The 22,065-nt window shown below is 37.6% G+C and overlaps 1 protein-coding gene across 1 annotated transcript; it reads left to right on the forward strand.

Moving 5' to 3' along the window:
* Positions 1-1,020: 1,020 nt before the first annotated feature.
* Ras64B (ras-like protein 2) lies at positions 1,021-21,170 on the forward strand. Its single transcript, XM_069824894.1, has 4 exons — positions 1,021-1,331; positions 8,184-8,271; positions 11,760-11,971; positions 20,584-21,170. The coding sequence occupies exons 1-4, from the start codon at positions 1,227-1,229 to the stop codon at positions 20,776-20,778; spliced, it is 600 nt and encodes a 199-aa protein (XP_069680995.1). The 5' UTR covers positions 1,021-1,226; the 3' UTR covers positions 20,779-21,170.
* The last annotated feature ends 895 nt before the right edge of the window (positions 21,171-22,065 follow it).

Below are 22,065 nucleotides of genomic sequence, written 5' to 3' on the forward strand. Positions count from 1 at the left end.
AGCATTCTCCAGTTTTTCCTACTTTCTGCCTTCCTCCTTGTCGCCGCATATGATCCATATATCTTAATGTTATCTATCATCTGATATCTTCTTCTGCCTCAAACTCTTCTCCCGTTCACCATTCCTTCTAGTGCACCCTTCAATAGGCAGTTTCTTCTCAGCCAGTGACCCAGCCAATTCCTTTTCCTCCTTAATTCTCATACTTTTCCCATCTTTGGTTTCTTCCCTTCCTCTTTCCCTTATTACAGCACATAACCCTAGATCATATAATGTAACATAAATGATCTAGGACATAACATAATAATTATTATGTCCTTAAAACAATATCGGTGATACCACAGTGTAGAATATACAGTCACGAAGTTTGAGTTGATGAGGGTACTAGGAACAATAGACTGTGCTGGTCTGTTTCACATTGTATGTGATGAGGCGATAGTGGCGATCAACTATCTATAGATGCATATTCCCTACGCATTGAGCTTCGTGACTGTATATACTAGACTGTGGTAATACTGAAAATTCAGTTGGCATTGCCATTATTCAGTATTTCACTTACTTATCCCGAGTATATATATATATATATATATATATATATATATATATATATATATATATATATATATATATGGATAATTTTATTTATTTTATAATATTGCCAAAGATGAGTCATATAATACTTCAACAAATATAGCGCTCCTCTGTCATTCACCTTTATTTCATCACAACCCATCTTTGGTAAAAGAAGTTTAAAATAGTGCCTGTCACCAGACTGCATCAATGTACTGTTGTGGTGCTGTTTTCAAATGTCGCGCCGCAAACGCTCCCTCCCCTTTCAATTTTTGACATTTTTCTTCCACTTACGCTAATGTCTCTAGCAACGAGCTCATTGGTCTCTAGTGAGTATTACAAATAAACTCTTTGGATATTACCTGAGAGGTTAACAAAAATATTACCAATGCAAGTATCTGCACCCTATATAGGAAAGTACTGAGAGGATAAAAAAGTACGAGTTAGGAAGAGAAGGATATCTTTCTCTTTCTAACTCGTTGGGAAAGTACAATCTCTCTCATATTGTGCTGCACTCTATTGGGTATTTGGCATAGCATGGGGAAAAGTTGAACTCCGAAGGCTGCCGCTTTGGAAGTGGGCAGATCGAGTATCCGCAGCCATTATTTAGTATGAAGTGGGTTTAGTAATCGAGTGTGCTTCGGTGATATTTGATCAAGATGTCCAAGCAGGGCGACCGGCTCAGCTACGCGCAGACTTATAAGTTGGTGGTCGTGGGTGGGGGTGGCGTTGGCAAGTCAGCCATCACGATACAGTTCATCCAGGTAAGTGACATTACGAGATATTCCATTTTACGTATATGATTGCTACGTAGATTTGAGTTATCAGTGTAGTTGAACCTTTATTAAAACATGAAAAAACAACAGTTGACTCAGGATCTATAAAAGATAGCATGTTGACGTATTATTTATTTGTTGTGGCTAATTTTATCCTTGTCTGGGCCAACGTAAACATTGGTCGGTGCAAATAATCGCAATAGATGCTGTCTTTTGTGATCGTTCTTCCCACCTGAGCAACTCGCAGACGCCGTCGCTCTCTCTGCACATATAAGGAGCGAGGCCACCGCAACCAAATTCTTCAAGTTTTTTTCGTATGTCTCCGGATTACGTCACTTGTCACATTACTCATTTACGCCTTATCAGCGGTAGTAAGTAAAGGGGCTGTGACCTACCCCAAAGCGCCGTGCGAGGATGGACCGGGATCGACCCGTGTGGGCGGGAAGGCTGCGAATCTAGGTCAGTCCCACTGATAAAGGTCAATTGCTCTCCGGACGCCAGGAAATGATGACGCAAGTCGGTGACGTCACCGGCGGTCCTCCCACGTTTGGACGTCACTGTGGAAAGTGACTGTTGCGGACGGTGTCAACCCATATTAGGTATAAACAACGAGAAAAATCTTATAAAGTGATTCATTTGGCATTTTCCACAACAATACAGAATCAATACTGCATTTCAGATTTTTAGCTCTTGAAACAGAAAACTTTCGGCACTTAAAATAAATTCCGTGACCAAATACTGTGCTCCAACCGGAGAACGCGTCTGAACAACACTAGGGCGAGGCGTGACAGCCTATACCACGCTACTAGTCAACAAGAAAGCAGCAGTCGGGCACAAAATCGTAATGTAATGTTCTATTGAGCAATACAAGGGCAATGTTTTCAAGTCTGATGTAGTTGAAAGACTCGTCTTATCGACGGCCAATCACATGTGTTGAATTCATCTGCGAGCGATAGATGCCCCTGCGCGCCTCGCCGCATATTCTCCTGGTTGGAGCACTATAAAACCTAAAATACACAGATCTTTTATTTCATGTATGCAACGTCACAGTTATCGGTGAGGGTGAAAAGAGATAGCAAAAGCTTGTTAATGTTTTTTTAATTGCTGACGCCCATGACTGAGATAAGCTGCTTGACATTTAAGAGTCGGTGACCGGCAAAATAATGAAACATATGTACTAGACATTTGACATTTCTGTTAATAATAAATTATGAGAATTAATATTTCAATCTGACATAGGCCTAATTGGCATTGCATCCTACTCATGCGAGGCGTGTACTTAAAGTAAGTTCGAAAAGGGTGCAGTAAGTAAACTGGAAGATATTTACAAACCATTTTTGTTGCATTGTATTCCCCACACTTCAATTACTTCTCAACATAATCTCCACCATTATTGAGGCATTTATCGAGTCGTGACACAAGTCTTTCTATCCTCTCATTGTAGAATTCGCCCGCCTGCGATGCGAACCACTCCTGCACTGCTGTTTTCACTTCATCGTCGCCATCAAAACGTTGACCACCGAGGAACTTCTTGAGGTGCAGGAAGAGATGAAAGTCACTCGGAGCCAAATCCGGGCTGTAAGGGGGATGGTCAATTTGTTCCCAGCCAAATTTCGAGATGAGATTTTGGGTGTCATGAGCTGTGTGTGGCCGAGCGTTGTCATGAAGCAACACAACTCCGTCAGTCAGCATCTCACGTCTCTTGTTCTGAATTGCGCGATGGAGCTTCTTCAAGTTCTGACAATAGATTTCTCTATTAATGGTTTTACCCCTAGGCAAGAATTCGATGAGTAGGACTCCTTTTCTGTCCCAAAAAACAGTGCACATGATCTTGCGTGTTGACATGGTTTGTTTGAATTTCTTTTTCCTTGGCGATGAAGTGTGCCTCCATTCCATGGACAGCTGCTTCGATTCAGGTGTCATGTGAGACACCCAAGTCTCGTCACCTGTCACGATATGATTAAGAAACTCATCGCCTTGCTCACTGTAATGTGTGAGAAAGCTCAATGCACTGGAAGCTCGTTTGGTTTTGTGTTTCTCGGTGATTATCTTGGGTACCCATCGTGAGCACAATTTTCGATATCGTAATTGATCTGTCACAATTTTGTAGAGAACACTCCGCGACATTTGTGGAAAATTCAAGGAAAGTGAAGAAATTGTGAACCTCCTGCCCTCATGAATTTTTTCATCGACAGCACGCACCAAATCGTCATTGATCAAAGATGGCCGACCGGTACGCTGCTCGTCATGCACAGAGACGCGGCCCTCGTTGAACTTCCTAACCCATCTCTTGACCATTCCATCACTAATGGCATCATCACCATACACCTCACAAAGTTGGTTTGATGTTTCTCGCATTCAAGAAACAGATAACAGACCGCATCTCACAGTTGGCGGGGTGCTCGATCACTTTAAACATTTCAACTGATCACAACTAACCACACACACGGACTGAAGCTCTGAAACTGCAGGCACAGCTTGCCTGAGGACTGAAGAAGAAAACACGCATGCGCAAAATAACGATTGCAGCAAAGTGACGGCTATAATTGAAAACGGAACTTACTTTAAGAACACGCCTCGTAATAATCGTGTGTAAAATAACACTACTGTACTTCGTCTTTTGTCCATTAGAAAATTGTCTTGCTCCAGAAACTGGTGTTGATAGGACATATTTCAACTGAGTAGGCCTACATTAAGAGATGATGGATAATTATGTAGTAAGCATTGGCCATGCCACCATTTTCCCATAATAGAGGTCCAGGAGATATTTTCCTGTTAGGATGTGAAGAGGCTGAAAATGTGTCCATCCTGAGAAAACGAACATTTAATTAAAATATATGTTTATATTCGGTTATGTATGTGCCCTGGATCTCTATTGTGCTTAATTGCCAAAAGATGTTCAGAAAGATCTGCGTTTCTTCCATCACATCTGACAAAAGTTTCAAAATTGAAGATAGAGTTTTATCCTGACATCCTACCACTTGTTTCCAAGTCTTCCTCAATCACAGTCTATTTTCGTACTTATTTTCTTTACAGTAGCAAACAAAACAAAAATGAAAAATGACAAGTGATGTGCAGAGTGGACCTAGCTCTTGAAACTCACAGCGTTGGCCTGTAGGCCTACAAGTCATGTACACACTGGACCTAGCTATCTCTTTAAACTCACAATGTCCTGTACAAGTCATATACACCGTGGGCCTATCTCTTTTCACAGTGCTGTCCTTTACAAGTCATGTAAGGTAAGAGCACTGGTAGTCGACATGTTAAGGAATTGTGTACTTGTTTTTTTTTTTTTTTCAATTCTCCGACTGTACAATACCGTAAGAAAGAATTCTGACACCTGAAAATTCCTACTTTAACCTACATAAGTGTTATTAGTTACATTGTGAATAGTTATATTCAAAAATAAATTTAACAATAACCTCTTGACATGCACCTGTAGTTGGCACCTGAAAATAGAACGGACCCTAAAGCTGACATGTCTAGAACCTATAGTTGACACATTTTTCATATCCTCAAGAAAATTATGTGAGTAGGATTTAGAGGTATTTTGTATATGTATACATAATAAAAGACCTTATATAAGTTACTAAGCTTTAATTGTATTATTATTACTTTAAAACAAAACAAGTTTAATTTATTACAAAGACTTTAAAACATCAGTTTAAGACAAAGAAAGATCCAGTTATTTCTCCTTGACATTGTCGCTTTTTGAACACACATGTTATCCATTCCCCCCTTACAGTCTGCTCTGGAGTCTCTACATACCCAATTATTTGATTATAATATACCAGTATGCAAGAAATGTCATTTTCATCAGCTTCAAATTCTGCTTTACTTGCATTAACGCTTTTCAACCCCATTACTTTTATTACATATTCTATTATTTCTTGAACAATACATAGGTAAGTAAGTCTGGATGTACTTCTCTTTCCCCCAGCAAATTCACAAACTATGAAATTCCCTTCTTTAAGATTTCCTTGCTCAAGACTTTCTATCGTCATCTCATCAGAATCCTCCTCACACCATTCAGAGTCACTAGTATTCATCAATGAAACTGCACTTTTGTCTGAGCTTTCTGACTCTGGCATTTCTCTCTCTTTCTTCCATTGCTGCTACTTTTTCTTCTTTTGAACAATCCTTTTTTCTTTCCTTGCTCTCTTCCATTCTTTTCTCTTTTTCTAGTTTCTTGTTATTATCTTCCTTTTAAAGATATTCTAATGCTTATGGTGAGGTAATTACAGCAGACATTCTTTCTCTCTTTCTTTTTGGGGCATTTATTTCAACAAGGCAGAGCCAAAATAAATTCCTTTTGAACGGTGAAGGCACAAAATCCTTGCTTGTGGATGCCATTTCAGGTGCTTTGTCTTCTGACAGTGAAGGATGTTCTAATAGTTGAACTGGCTGTGGTGTTGTGAGCATAGGTGATTCTGGTTGAACTGGCTGTGTTGTTGTGAGCATAGGTGATTCTGGTTGAACTGGCTGTGGTGTTGTGAGCATAGGTGATTCTGGTTGAACTGGCTGTGTTGTTGTGAGCATAGGTGATTCTGGTTGAACTGGCTGTGTTGTTGTGAGCATAGGTGATTCTGGTTGAACTGGCTGTGGTGTTGTGAGCACAGGTGATTCTGGTTGAACTGGCTGTGGTGTTGTGAGCATAGGTGATTCTGGTTGAACTGGCTATGGTGTTGTGAGCATAGGTGATTCTGGTTGAACTGGCTGTGGTGTTGTGAGCATAGGTGATTCTGGTTGAACTGGCTGTGTTGTTGTGAGCATAGGTGATTCTGGTTGAACTGGCTGTGTTGTTGTGAGCATAGGTGATTCTGGTTGAACTGGCTATGGTGTTGTAAGCATAGGTGATTCTGGTTGAACTGGCTGTGATGTGAGCATAGGTGATTCTGGTTGAACTGGCTGTGTTGTCATGGGCCTAGGAGCTTCTGTTTGAGGTTGTAGCTCTAATAAATTCATATCTATTAGTATGTTTTGTTGTAGCTGTAGAATATTTACCTTCTTCCAGAGAATCCTCTGTGAAGCTTGGCAGGCTCCATTATTTTCCTGGAAAGTTTTCAACGTGTCCATCCCAATTTCTTCATCAAACCAGATACATGCTTCTCCAACAGACGTGCTTTACCTGTTGAATGCTGGGAATATTATTGAATTATTTTTAGGAGCCATGTTTTGTCTAAAAAAAGATTTTTCAATATTGTCTCCTAAAGCTGACACATTGGGTACTTAAGATTGACAGACCCTGTCAACTATAGGTTCTAAGAGTTGTAGACAAAAAAAATGAAGATATTCATGCACACTGTGGGAAGCATGTTCAAACTAGTTATAAAATGTAATATTTAGTTGAGAACTTAAAGTTTTGACATAACTGTCAGCCTTAGGGAAAACACAAATTATAAATACCTATGCCTGACATCCCTACTACTAGGTTAAGAACGTGTTTTTTTTTTTGTAACAACAAGAAATAACAACCATATTACATATTCTGTATCCTAAAATGCATGTAACTAGTATATAAAAGCAAAGAAATGTATCTTAAGCAAAAGTCAAATGTATACCTTCTTGTGATTTTGTTAAGCCATTCACTATATCTACTTCATTCTAAACACACACTTCTTCAGTCCACCATGATCCAAATGTAATGGACACACAAGTAATGATGTTGCAGAGGAAAGGGTTCAACAGTGTTAGCAGATTTATTCATGATCTCCTTCAGATACATTTAACCTTATTTCAAATATTTAAAAAATTGGTGTCAACTATAGGTGTCCTATCGACTATAGGTGCTCTTACCTTACACAGTGGGCCTATCTCTTGTCACAGTGTTGTCCTTTACAAGTGAAGCACACAGCACACAGTATACCTATCTCTTGTCACAGTGTTGTCCTTTACAAGTGAAGCACACAGTATACCTATCTCTTGTCACAGTGTTGTCCTTTACAAGTGAAGCACACAGTATACCTATCTCTTGTCACAGTGTTGTCCTTTACAAGTGAAGCACACAGTATACCTATCTCTTGTCACAGTGTTGTCCTTTACAAGTGAAGCACACAATATACCTATCTCTTGTCACAGTGTTGTCCTTTACAAGTGAAGCACACAGTATACCTGTCTCTTGTCACAGTGTTGTCCTTTACAAGTGAAGCACACAGTATACCTGTCTCTTGTCACAGTGTTGTCCTTTACAAGTGAAGCACACAATATACCTATCTCTTGTCACAGTGTTGTCCTTTACAAGTGAAGCACACAGTATATCTATCTCTTGTCACTTATTTGTGAAGTCCAAACATTTTACTTTGCGGTACATTAAATAATATCTTTCTTTTCTAGATCTAGATCTTTGATGTCTTACATTTCTCTTTCATCTAGTCTTCTTTGTCCGTATCATTTTCTCTTCTTAGTTCGATGTTAAGTTTCCTGTAGTTTGTTCTATCTTTTTCTGTGTTGATGTTCTTCCATTTTCACCTTTCCTTCATCTTCTCCAACATTTTCTCTGTGATCCAAGGTTTCTTAATTCTTATCCTGTTGTTTCTTCTGCTGTTGCCCCTTGTACAGCTTTTAGATGAGTCCAGTACTTATTACTGTTCTCAGGTGTGGATTTTAATTTAGCGGCTTTCTCTTGAAAATTTGAAATTTGCTTCAAATTTTCTATTTACCATTTTATTTAATTGGGATACAACTCATTGTAATTTTATCATGTGATACCACTTCATGATCTGCAAACAGTTGAGTGTTTAAATTGTAGGTCTAGTGTTCAGTTAAAATTCCCAATTTCAAGTTGTGATAGATTCCACTATTAATATTCAAACAGAAAGGGTTTAACTTTGTTTGTTGCAGAGTTACTTCGTGACGGATTATGATCCCACAATTGAGGATTCGTACACTAAGCAGTGCGTCATTGATGACATCCCTGCCAAGCTCGACAGTGAGTATTTATGCAGATAATTATGGTGAAATGAAATTTTTCTTTTTCCTTCTCCTGTCTATGAAATGTAATGATGTTCGTAGGGACTTGTAACGACTATACTGTCCATATAATTTTCATACAGGAAAATATTGTGCAAGACAGATCTGTGGATACATGTGGCAATGCATTGTTGCCTGTGTTACGCAGGCACTTCATTGTTGAAATGTTTTCTGTTACTATTTTGTAGTATGATAGTATACTCCTGTTTATATTGTACGAGTACAGCCATAAATTCTATGTACTATGAAATAGCCTTCTTTTATTTTGTTTTAAAATGTCTAAGAGATAGGGAGGACGAGGAAATTATAAAGGTACTTCACTCCTATTCGAAAAAAAAAGTTTAAATACTCGTACATTCTGTAATGATGATAAAATGAATAATTATACAAATTTGCATGAAAGTTAGTTGTAATATTTTATTTGATTAGTTTTAATGGTATAAGTGAAATGAGTACTGCAGTGAAAAAGAGGTTTGTTAAATTTTGGTTAATAATTACAAGATTTTTAAATATTGTGACACAGGTTTAAATCGAATTAATGATGTACAGTGAGAGTTGCAAACATTTGAATGTGATCTTGAATGATTAATAAAGATACGATGAGAGTGGTGGGATAATAAAGGAATGGATCATATCTATTTTGTGTCTTTGTTCCTCATTATAATATAGCAAGTGAAGTCTGAGAAAAATTTAGTTAAGAAGGATTACCACAAGTTGAAGAAAGCCCTTTCAAAGTGTTGCAATAAAATTATGACTAATATGTTTTTTTTACTATTACTGGAAATTATCAGTTGAATTCTTCCATGCGTGCTAGGTCTAGCAACCCAAAAAGACATTTTGCTGCATTCGTTAGTGGCTCTGTACATATTAGAATATTAACTGAATATACCAAAGCTGCACATTTAAATTTTATACTTAAGTAGCAAAATTGATTGAAGTTAAAAATAAATATACCCATTTAGAGACAGTGGCGGTACTAGGATTTGCGAGGTCGTAGACAAACTTATATTCAAGGTGCTCTACCAATATTTATTTATTTATTTATTGATATTTATGTGCTGGACAACAGCCATTGGCCAATAAAAGTCCAGCACAGTGATACAATTAATACAATAAAATGAACAACTATGGTACGAATTAACTAAATAATTGAAAATAATAATAACAAAATGGAGGACACAGATTACAATGAATAATTTACAAAAATTAATACTATTGCACCTGCTGCATTAGCGTTTTCATCAGAAGACGCACCACTAGTGTCACTATTTACAATACTTGATTGTACTCACTATTTGTAGAAGTGGGAGGTTCTTGAAGGGTCGAATAGCAGAATGCTCAGTTACAGGTACTTCATCAATCTTAATATATTTCAACATTGAACTGCATAATTGTTTTCTCAATAATTGCTCTGTTGCAGCCCGTTTTTGCCTTTTTAAATGGCCTGATTAGAATTTTTTACCTCTGCCGCGTTCTCTCCCGGACATTACAACGAAGACATAATACTGTAAACTTAAAGAAAATGAAAACTATTGGGAAAGTATAAATGAATAAATTACACTGGAACTTTACTGTAACAAGAACAGATGTTAACTATGATATTGCTCGTAACATAAATATGGCTAATTGTAATTTATATTGAGTGACAGAGTGAGGTAACTTTATATTCATTATTAGATAGCCATAATGGAATATTTATAAACTTTATAATTACTGAAAATATATATTTACTTGCGTTGTATAAAGTGTGTTGAACATTTCAAATTTAATTTAATAATTTTGATAATTATTTCAGTTTTATCTTTGTTTATAATATCTCATTGTTAATCGAACGTGCACGTGGAGTGGAGGAATGGAAATATGAGTTCCAAGAAAGACAATCGAGTGAGAAGGAATGAATGAATGGATGCAGTGTTGACTGCACTTTGAAAACTAGACTCTGGTGTCAATTGTTATTATATTTCATTAAGGATGAAAATAAATAAGAATGTGGAAACAGAAGAAGAAATAACAGTAAATAAAAAGAAACACAGGTATCTGAATGAAAAATCAAATTTTTAATACTGGTAGTCATGCAGCCTTTTCAGGCGCGAGACTGTAGGTGGCAGCCTATTTCGCCTTTATGTATCACCACCTCCGAGTATAGATTTATTTTATTATTATTTTGTTATAATGGTTTGAATCCTATTTTGAGTTTTCGAACCTTGTGAACCTTGCATTTTTTCTATATAGATCAGGCTGTAATATGACAATATTTTCCAGACTTTATAATGATTTATAAAGGAAACTTCATAATGTAGCTATTAGTAACAAAATTAAAAGTTCAGTTGAAATACATAAAACGAATAAAATTAGTTGTATTGCAATATGTAGTCATGTTAAGGTACGCACCTGTCCTGGATTCCTCATGGTAGAATCTGGCAACCCTGATCACTAATGATGTGGTTAAACTTGTGTTGAGTAATGAAACGGTTATGGTACTCCGTTTTAGTGACTAGTTTCTGACTTCTAGTGAGGTCTTGTGCTTTCTCTGGTTTCTTCTTGCTCAGATTGAAAATGGATTTCAGTTAGTCTAGTGACCTAGTTACTAGAAACCTACCAACATAGGTTACGAAGCACATTGAAATGTAACACAACATAGCAAGAATCTTGTTAATTTCTACTACTTGAAACCCAGAAACAATGGTAAAAATGAATACCAGCATATTGTGCTAGATAGCTTGAGTCTTGGTTTTTAACATTCTGACAGTCTTGTACCTGCATTGGGGTATGGACCAGCATCACATTCTATAAGAACAAATGAGTGGATTGTATTAGAGGACAAGGAAGTCTGTGCATGCCAGGAAGCTGTGAATGATGTTGTTTCCAGTGACCAAGTCAGAATGGTTAGCATATCTATAACATATTAGGTTTCTTTCTGCAGCGAGTTTGTGATGGTTTGACAGCTGTTTGAAAAACTGTTCCAACCTAAACTATTGCACATGATCAGAGACGATCGGTTTGAATTGAAATTAATTTCAAACAATCTTTGGATGAATACTCATGTCCTGTAAAATAATTTTCTAATCTCTTATATTGAATATGTAAATATAGATAACCATGGAAACATAAAATATTAATGCAAAAAGCACATGTGTACCAGTCCAGTGGATAAAAGTAAAGCACAATGTTCCATCTTAATGTTCATGCTTCAGTGTGTTTTTTAAATTGGTTGCACTTGATCCGCAATTTTTTCTGGTCATCAGGAAATGGTTTGGTCATGGTTTGATTTGCTACAAGAATGCCTGACTTCAACCAGCAAGTGGTAAGAGTTTGAAGTTATTGCTGCACGAGCAGAAAAGTCGATGTGCACGTGCTGAGTTGGAAACTGCTGCAGAAACAAACCTAATGTAAACATGAACAGTAAATAAAATAGATCCGAGTTCTCTGCTTGATGTTTGTGTGCAGTCCTGGACACAGCAGGCCAGGAGGAGTTCAGTGCCATGCGTGAGCAGTACATGCGCTCGGGGGAGGGCTTCCTGCTGGTGTTCGCTGTCACAGACAAGGCCAGCTTTGACGAAATGTACAAGTTCCACCGCCAGATTCTGCGTGTCAAAGACCGCGATGAGTTTCCCATGCTGATGGTGGGCAACAAGGCAGACCTGGAGCACCAGCGACTGGTGGGTGTGGTAGATGAACATGAATTACCAACTGTTGTATTTTAAATTATGTAAATAGAAAATAATTCACTATGATGTCATGTGACATGCTTTAAAAATTCAATTTTTGTGTTAAATATGTTTCATAATCGTGTGCTAGATTATTTCGTAATTTATAATTATTTTCAGTACCACTATTCTTTCCCGTGTGTAGGCCATTGGTGTCATTTTGTTCAGTAGGTCCTCTTTCGGCAAGCTGATGGACAGCTGGTACATAAAATTATATGTTAGTTTCTAGTGTAATATGTGTCATAGCAGGAGGTGCTATGTATAATTCTAGCAATATTTGTTCCATGCCGATTGTTTATCTTGCAGTTATAAAATGGAGTATGCTCGGCAATGAAATCTCTCAAAAAGATTACATTTGGTTCAAGTGCACTGTTTGGTATATCACCAAGAAAGTATTTATTGGTGATGTTTCATTCCTTGTCTTGAGCAAATGCCTTAATTTCTTGGATTTATGCAGAGATAGTCAGAACTAACGTAACCAGTATTTTTGCTGGCAGGTAGCATGTTGGGTAGTTTTTTCCTGTTGAGTCCAGTGCAGGACACAGTGCATAGGCAAGAGTCTGCACCAAGCCAGCAGAACAATTCTGCTGGAACTTTGCATTGCAGTGGGTTACCTGAACTGTAGTGAGGAAAACTTATTTTGAATCACAGATACACAGCGCTGCTGTGCTGAAACATATCTAGTAGAAGAAGCTGTACGAGTTCTGTTTACACAGGTTTTGCTGCGTAAGTGGCAAGAAACGGGTACCTTTCTTGATGAGAGAAATGTATGAGAATAAGAATCAATCTTCCTAATGTATCCAGCTCTTTGCTGACAACATAATAGTACATTATGCAACGAGCCTATAATGATAGTAATTAAGACGCAAGTATGGATATTTATGAAATGAGCTTAAGCGATTTTCATAATATTCATACGAGCGTCTTAATTACCATTATAGGCAAGTTTCATACGACTTTTTATGCTCAACCATATTTCTAACTTGAAATTATTCAGATGTATACATTTTATTTGTATCTGACAAGATCGGAATGACCTTGTTCTAGGTCGTGAATTGTGAGATGTGCGCAGACGCGAAAGTATTGATTTTTTCCGAGGAACAATAATGTCATTAACCTTGATGTAATCCCGTTAAACTTGATATAACCTTGATTATTGAATTCGACATTGAAAAACGAGATGACAAATTGAATTTATTTGAATATTACTTACAATTAACGCTAATTATTATAGTAACAGAACATAACCTTCTGCGACAGTATTGGATTTCCAGCCTCCGTGATTTTTCGCTAATTCTCTTTCGATTGCATATCCGAGAATAATCGATACTTGTGGTTTTATAACGGTACAAAGCTGACTTGTCATTGGCTGAACACCTGTAAGCTGAGTTGTCATTGGCTGAACACCTGTAAGCTGAGTTGTCATTGGCTGAACACCTGTACTTTAATGAGTAGGTATACTTTAATGACAAGCATTAAAGGACTGCTGCCAGGTGTATAATTACTACATTTTGGCATGGTCGAGCATAAAGTCCACTATAGTCGACTGAGTCTATTCAGTTGTTGTTTGTATGGTGTCAGTCCAATGCAGAAGCAAAATCCATTCTCTGTAATATAAAAAATGTGGCTAAAAAGAATAAATTCCATGTCTCATCGGGTAGTACATTTAAAGACCGAGAATGAGAGAAATGTATGAAACACAAACACAAATCGTACGAATTTTTCTTCAGCAGATATGCTTCAACAAGGAAAATTATTTAAAATGCAGTTCAGAGAACTCAGTAATGGACATTGACAATGCAAAGTGTCAGCATAGTGCAGAAAGTTAACAAGGAAAACCTGTGCTTAAAGTAAACCCAATACCTCGTGGTTCCTATGTTGTAGAACTGACTTCATTTTTCCACATAGTCCCCTAGTAGATTGATTGATGCACTTCTTCCTGCAGTGCTCCAACATTTTACAGCTCTGCAAAACACTGGTTTACTGACTGCACGACTTCATTATTGGATCAAAACTTCTTCCCACACAGATGTTATTTGAGTTTCTGAAGTTGCTGGATACCAGATCTGATGAGTAGGGTAGATGGTCCAGCAATTCAAATCCTGCTGTTGAATTTGCAGCCTTTGCAACTAAGGACTTGTGACTTGGAACTTGTCTTGGTGGAAAAGAACCTTTAGCCTCAATTTGCCATGACGTACCGCAATTTCTTTTATTCATTTTGCATAATAAAGGCCTATTGTTGTGGTTCCTGTCAGAATAACACCTTGGGTATTCCAAAACATTCGACACTGCCTTTCAGTGTACCATAAGATACAGTAGTTTCTGTCAAAGTACCCGTTATATCTGGTGAATTTGAGATGGAGACATTCCCTTCTTTTGCAGCTCTTTGCTCTCTACTGATGCAGCACTTGCACACCTGCTATGATCCAACGTGGATATGTGCAGACTTGCAACTTGACATGTAGTCATAACACATTCCAGTCATTTGTGTGCCACAGCATAGGGGTCAACCCTCATATCTGTAGAAGTTGTATAATCTTCTGAAATTGAAATTAGCTGATATATACAGCATGTTTCAGAATTCAACTGAATAAATTTAAGGGGTTGTAGAGGGCTCCTAGGCAAGTGTTTTAAGATGGGAACTAGGGATCTGCAGATTCAAACTTGCACGTAATGGCGTGAAATGTTTTTTGGACCAGTACGTCACTGATTGAACCTACATGTGGCATAGCGATGCATTTGGAAATGTGTAGCATACAATATTGCTATATCTCTGTGGTACAATCAGTAAGCTTTGTAGATGGTTTCTGAGGTCAAAAGCTCAAAACTTCAGAAAATACTTTTTTTTTTATGTAACTTGAAACTGATGTTGCAACATTAAAAGCCAACTGTAGTTACTTTGTAATGTACGTAATAATGACAGTAAATTGTTTAGGAGAGTGAAGTAGGAATGTAGTTTGAAAATGCACACCCATTGCTCTGGACAAGTCACAGCTACTGAGAAAAGAAAGAAATTTCCCTTTTCGTCATCCTTAGAGGAGATAGTTTAGTTTCGCCCCCATCTGTGGAGATATTGTTTTAATGGCATAACATTCAAGTACATTATTATTCCTGATCCTACATCTTGTTTAATTTTGCTCCCATCTGTGGAGATATTGACAGCATATTTCTTATTATCCCTCTTCTCTTATTTTGCTGGATGTAATCATTCCTGACGAGTGCTTTCTTTTTCAATTTGCAGATCTTCTCCATTTGTGTTTAGGCTTCCTTCTTTGCGTATTAATTTGCGTTTTCCTGAAGTTGTGAAACAGTTCTGCTGGTGCGCATATCCTTTCAGCATTGTAATATTTTAAGTGTAGTTAAAGTCATGAACAGGATACCTACTGCACTGTCGCGTGTGACACCTTTAGTTCAGTAACTTCGAGGTTTTAGGCTCCCGTGTGATTATGTTGCACGGCGCTATGCTGGGATTGAAGGCAGCCCCATGACAGGTTATTGACATCTTCAGGTGATGTATGTAGACTTGAAGGACCAGCTACTTTTCCTTACTTTTTAGCACAGTGAATAAAATAATGAATTATATGAGTTGCAATAAAATCCTGGATGTGACAGCCCGTAAAGCCAATGCTGGCCTTGGGTCACATTCGCCAGAGAGGTTGGACAATTCATTGACTCAAGACAGAGGTATTGTGTGGTTAGCATGATTTCTTCCACCATAATAGCTGGTTCACAGAACCAGATTTTGTTCATCAAATTCATCATGATGGTGGGTGGGCACCAGTTCATAATAATACTGGTCGGAATTTGATGAGAAAACTTGTTTGAATCAGCACTCATTCTGTGCTGCTAGTTAGGCATCAAGCAATACTAGAGGGTACTAGTAGCTTTGTATAAATACCCATAATGCATCCAGTGAAATCTAATATGGCTGATTCTACATGAAGTAACCACAACCGTGATAGGAAAAGAATTTTTATCATTGGAGTTACAGCTAAAGTAAGAACTTGTAAATAGTGTAATGAGAAATACATGTTACCATGTGTATTGATATCTGACTGTTAATTGCACTGGGACACAATAATTAGCATTGCCAGGCTCTTGGATGACCTCCATTCGCCTTCTCACTTCCCAGTACAATTTTGGTGTCAGTGCAGATTGTGTATAAGTGTGCTGCCAAGCGGTCATGACCAGTCATTGCCGCTGAATTCTGTCTAGGTGATTCTGATATTATAGAGTCATTTAGGAGAATTGACCATGTTTTATGTGTACTTCCAGCTTTAAAATTTTCAGGTATTTCTTTTTGGAAATTTCTACATTATTATTAATTTTCAGAACGATACGACAATGGTTTTTGTAAAATTAGCCTTGTAGCCAAAGTATCTACCTGTTCATTCCCTTGTGGGCTGTAGTGTGCATGTATCCATTGTAAGAATATTAATAGCTTTTTGGGTGTCTAGTATTTTATGGCTAGCGGTACTTTGCATGATGCTAACTTATAGCTTGAATAACAGAAGAAAAATCACTAATAATAATTACTGCTGTCTGAACATGTTTACCCTGCCTAGTAGTTGTGACAAGGTATATCTATTTCTGGGAAATGAGTTGTGTTAATTCCTGCTGACACACAAAAACTGAACAGACTACAGTGGACTCCTGCTTCAGCACTGTCTTCTTATAAATTATCGTACAGAGTACCATCAGTATAAATATGTGTAGTAATAATAATAATAATAATAATAATCTTTCAAGTAGTAGGCCTAGTGGCCTGTTACAGTCTTCAACATCTCTTGTGAGGTCTTCCAATAAGTCTTTTCCCTCATGGTGTATAGTGAAGCATCTGTCTATATGCACATGCTGAAGCCAGTCTTGTGCAACGGGTGTTATTTCTAATTCGTCTATAACGTCAGTGTTCCTCTTGTGATGTGACTGGAAAGACTTGGTTAATGATTCTCAAAGATTTATTATAATTTTGTATTTTATTATAAATATCACTCTCTTCAAGATATGTTAAGGTGTAACCTAAATATTTGAAGGAGTTGACCTGCTCCAGCATGAAATTATCGATGCAAATCTTACTTCTCACTGGCTGTTTATCCTTAAAAGCCATTAACTTACCTGTTTTTCTTCTTGAGATTTTTGAATTGTAATTTTTTGCTATGAGATGTAGGTGTTGGGTAGAGTATTGCAATTCATCTTCGATATTGACAAAAAAGGATTTTATCATGTGCATATAACACAGTATCCAGGGTGTGATGGATCCATGTACTGCCAAATGCCAATGTCGAATGATTAAATGAGAGAGAGAGAGAGAGAGTGAGTGTGTGTGTGTGTGCGTGTGCGCGTGTGTGTGTGCGTGCGCGCATGCGCGTGCGTGTCAACCTTGTTGGACATCTTAATTTATTGGTTCCCAAGTAGAAAATTCTGATTGTATATAAGTTGAGTTGTTTTCAGTTATGTTGATTACGAAATTATAAATGTACAACTTTGTACAGTATTGCAATACTGGATGCCAGATGATATTCTTGGGTTGGCAGAGCCTTCTTTATGCATTTATTGCCAAAAAGCTTTTAAGAAATGTATGCACATTTCTCTTAATATCAATTTTTTGTAACTGTTGTAGTTTTTATCCGGGTTTTGGAGTTCATATTAAATTAAATTTTACTTGTCAAAATAATTTAATTTTGTGTTGGTATGTGACGCTGTGACTGGCAGTGTACACTGCAGATATTTAATCCAGAGTCCGATGCTTTTTGTACATCTCTCCCTCCCCCTCTCCACCCCTCTTCCCCCTTGCTTCAATTCGGTCGAGTGTCGCACCCTCAAGTGAGATACGATCTGTCGTAACACCTCGTAAGAAACACGAAGCGCAGTACAAGGTCATCTCACCGACATGTCTTATCTTGTATGGAAGGCGACAGATAAGATACACAAATATCTTGCTAACACCGTAAAAAATAAGGATTTATTTTCTGCGTTTATAACAAACGTCTAATCCTAATGGAATGGTGCTGCAGCGGAAAATGAAATAATGTTAGAAAAAAGTTTTCTAATACTTTTTTGTTAGCGATGTAATAATTTTTTGTTAGTGATGTAGTGATAATTCAAAGAAAATTGTAATCTGTCAGTTATTGTGCTATTTGGAAGACTTTTTGTATATTTATTGTGACTGACTGACCATAAGTTTCAGTACAAATAATTGTAATGTTTTTAAGTTACTTAGAACCTTAGGATACTCCAACTACTTCATATTTTGTTCAAGGAAAGACCAAAATATGGTTACAAAAAGAGCGATTGAAATAAAAAAAATTGACGTGTCCAAATTGTGATATTAAATATGCATTGTCCTTCCGTCATTTTTAAGTGTTTGCAATATGATAAGATAGACTAAAACAAAGAGTATTTGGAACATTAGCTAATGGAATAAATAAACTTACACCATAAAGAAACATTTCTTCAACAAAAATATTCCCATGTTAATTTAAAAAAATTCACATCAATGTTCCATTTTCATGGAATCGCTCTTTTATACGAAGTGGCACATAATCAGATCTTCTTCTTTCTGAGCAAAATTTACACACGTCTTCAGATGAGTTGTAGCAGAAGAGAATGACAACAAAGTTGAACAATGTTTACAAGAAACGTAACCCACCTTTTTATCATCCTGTGAAGTCACAAGTAAGAATTTGTCCCACACATCACGCTTCATCAGGAGCGCCCGGGGCCGTGCCCTACCAATATTTCGTCCCCATTACTTTTTTTCGCGTTTAAAATACGTAAATTTTGTTCAAGACAGTGCACTGGATTCATAATTGTTTCAGTAAATTTCATCACATTATGCAGTGAGTGTCAGTAAAACGTCAAAGATTGTATGACACTAAATATTGTGAGCTTGGGCCCTCATCAAAGGGCCCCACAACTTGAATCACTTCAGTGCTCAACTGCCATGGTTCACGGCGTGCAATGTCACATTCACTACCGATGGAAATTCACAAAGTGTTACAAAGTTCCCGTTACGAGTGCATGCTTCGTTGGGGCTGCTCCAAGCTGGCCTGCCTGAGGGGCGGAAGCAACTAGGATAACAGAGAGGGTTTGGAATTGAACGGGTTACATCAGCTGCTTGTCTATGCGGATGACGTGAATATGTTAGCAGAAAATTCACAAACGATTAGGGAAAACACTGGAATTTTACTGGAAGCAAGTAAAGAGATAGGTTTGAAAGTAAATCCCGAAAAGATAAAGTATATGATTATGTCTCGTGACAAGAATATTGTACGAAATGGAAATATAAAATTTGGAAATTTATCCTTTGAAGAGGTGGAAAAATTCAAATATCTGGGAGCAACAGTAACAAATATAAATGATATTTGGGAGGAAATTAAACACAGAATAAATATGGGAAATGCCTGTTATTATTCGGTTGAGAAGCTTTTATCATCCAGTGTGCTGTCAAAAAATCTGAAAGTTAGAATTTATAAAACAGTTATATTACCGGTCTTCTTTATGGTTGTGAAACTTGAACTCTCACTTCGAGAGAGAAACTTAGGTTAAGGGCGTTTGAGAATAAGGTGCTTAGGAAAATATGTGGGGCTAAGAGGGATGAAGTTACATGAGAATGAAGAAAGTTACACAACACAGAACTGCACACATTGTATTCTTCACCTCATTAAATCCAGATGTTTGAGATGGAAAGGGAGGTAGCACATATGGGCGAATCCAGAAATGCATATAGAGTGTTAGTTGGGAGGCCGGGGGGGAAAAGACCTTTGGGGAGACCGAGACGTAGATGGGAAGATAACATTAAAATGGATTTGCTGGAGGTGGGATATGATCATAGAGACTGGATTAATCTTGCTCAGGATAGGGACCAATGGCGGGCTTATGTGAGGGGGCAATGAACCTGCAGGTTTCTTAAAAGCCAGTAAGTAAGTAAGTAGGAGTTGAGCATCACGATCCGAAAGACCATTAATTATTGGGGTTGTTTGAGATATACCTATTCTTTCTTTTACGATATATGTTGTCTATTGCAGTAGCTGAATCCCTTTGTATTCTGGGCGGAAAGTTTACTGTGTAAGTTATATTGAAAGATGCTCGCAATGAATTTAGTTGATCTTTCCTATTGCTTCCTGTTAGATGTAACTTTTAAGACTCACCAGATCTATATGTTACTTATAGAGAGGAAGAACTGAAGATTATTTCAACACTGTTTTGATGACTTAAGCTTACTTAGAATCTTCATTTTTCTACATACACTTCTAACACATATATCACTGATTAAATTTCCAATTTCTTTACTGTGTTCATTTTAGGATTTACCTTGCTTGACTAGTTTCGAAGTCTTGTGCTTCATTGTCCAAAGCCTAGTGGGAATCCCGTGCTATCTTCGGATCTCCAGGCTTTGGACAGTGAAACACAAGACTTCGAAACTAGTCAAGCAAGGTAAATCCTAAAGATTAACACAGTAAAGAAATTGGAAATTTAATCAGCGTTACTTACAATAATTGTAATAGAACACTCAGAACCTGATGCTATCTTTACTGTGGCCCACTCTATCTGTCTGGTTGCAGGTGTCACAGCTGGAGGCACAGAATTTGTCTCGGCAACTGAAGATACCCTATATTGAGTGCAGTGCCAAGCTGCGCATGAATGTGGATCAGGCATTCCACGAGCTTGTGCGCATCGTGCGCAAGTTCCAGCTATCCGAGCGGCCCCCACTCAAGGCCAACTACAAGAAGAGCAAGAAGAAGTGCTGTGTGTTGTAGTGGACCGCCAGACTGCGTGTGCGTGCACTGCCATATACTTACCACAACTCTCGTATCATAGGTTACTAATGTCACCACCTTAACATTTCTGTTGGAGGAGCCACCAGAGCTCCTGCACCGCTTCTGCTTCATGCATGTTGAGTAGACACCACAAAACAGCAATAAAATTTGTGTTGGATGGAATATGCTGCTTGATGTGATGTGCCTTGGACAGATGGGTCGGTGTCATGAGCTGGTGTCTTCCAAAAGAACAGCTTTGTTTGATCCTCATGTATGAGTTGCACTGACAATAGATTTATATACAAAATATATTTTTATGGTAAAGAGGACGAAACACCAAACTGTGAGCCCCTGGAGTTTGTATGTTATATTATTATACAGATTTTAACTCGCACTGTCTTATTATTACATCTGTCATCCTGTCAAGCCTTTCCTTTCTTTAGAGTCGTGGTGACCTAGTGAATTAACAAGCTTGGTGTCACAGCTCTTTCATGTTGGATATGGCTGCCTTCACTTACGAGGTTGAGTGCATTGTGTTGTCTTTGTACAGAGATTGCTACTCAAGTATTGGAAAGAGTTCATTCATCATTGGAGTAGTGGTCAGCAAAACTAGCAGGTCAGTATCAACTGCTGCTTGGGACAAGATGTATTAATTGATTGATATATTAATTGCTAACAGTAACTTATATTTTGTAGTAAGTTTGACACATTTTACTTGCACAACATTGACACTGGCAACAGAATGGAAGAAATCCATTTTCGTGTGCCACCATGTGAGGTAACTGTTCACAATTATTAGTGTCTTATGATGTGAGGCATAGATGCAAGATTCCCGGTGTGCCAAGTGTTTTCTTAAATGTACTTCTTTTAAACAGTTTTTATGATGGCTAAGTGTTAAATAAAACATAAAGATGATGTAAGAAGCATTTTAAAGTCTTGTGTGGATTGTAATGTTCTTAGTCTGGCCTGTCAGTGTGTCTTCTGAAGGGGTATCTGCCAAGTCACTTGTGCTGTGAAATGTAGTTGGCAGATTTCCATCTAATTTCGTAAGTTCGGAAATCACTGCATTTCGCATACCACATCATCTGATTAGATTATTATTCTGTTCACTAATATTTGCTCTATGGGCCAGAAGTCTACAGTTCCATTAAATCTATAGTCTCAAGAAAGTTGTGTTGATGCGTAGAAAATAATATGAATGGTATTCAGTTTTTCTCCTGAAAAATTTTGTTTTTAATTTTGTAGATGGGCCCATTTTATAATGACCTGTATATATACTTGAATTGT

Source organism: Periplaneta americana, chromosome 4 (genome assembly GCF_040183065.1).
Source record: "Periplaneta americana isolate PAMFEO1 chromosome 4, P.americana_PAMFEO1_priV1, whole genome shotgun sequence".
Classification (NCBI taxonomy): domain Eukaryota; kingdom Metazoa; phylum Arthropoda; class Insecta; order Blattodea; family Blattidae; genus Periplaneta; species Periplaneta americana.

What these genes read in the sequence shown, in the direction of transcription:
- Ras64B (XM_069824894.1), top strand. Translation starts at nt 1,227, where the DNA reads ATGTCCAAGCAGGGCGACCGGCTCAGCTACGCGCAGACTTATAAGTTG. An exon ending in TCACGATACAGTTCATCCAG is followed by an intron (nt 1,332 to 8,183) that starts GTAAGTGACATT and finishes TGTTTGTTGCAG; the next exon opens with AGTTACTTCGTGACGGATTA. An exon ending in ACCTGGAGCACCAGCGACTG is followed by an intron (nt 11,972 to 20,583) that starts GTGGGTGTGGTA and finishes GTCTGGTTGCAG; the next exon opens with GTGTCACAGCTGGAGGCACA.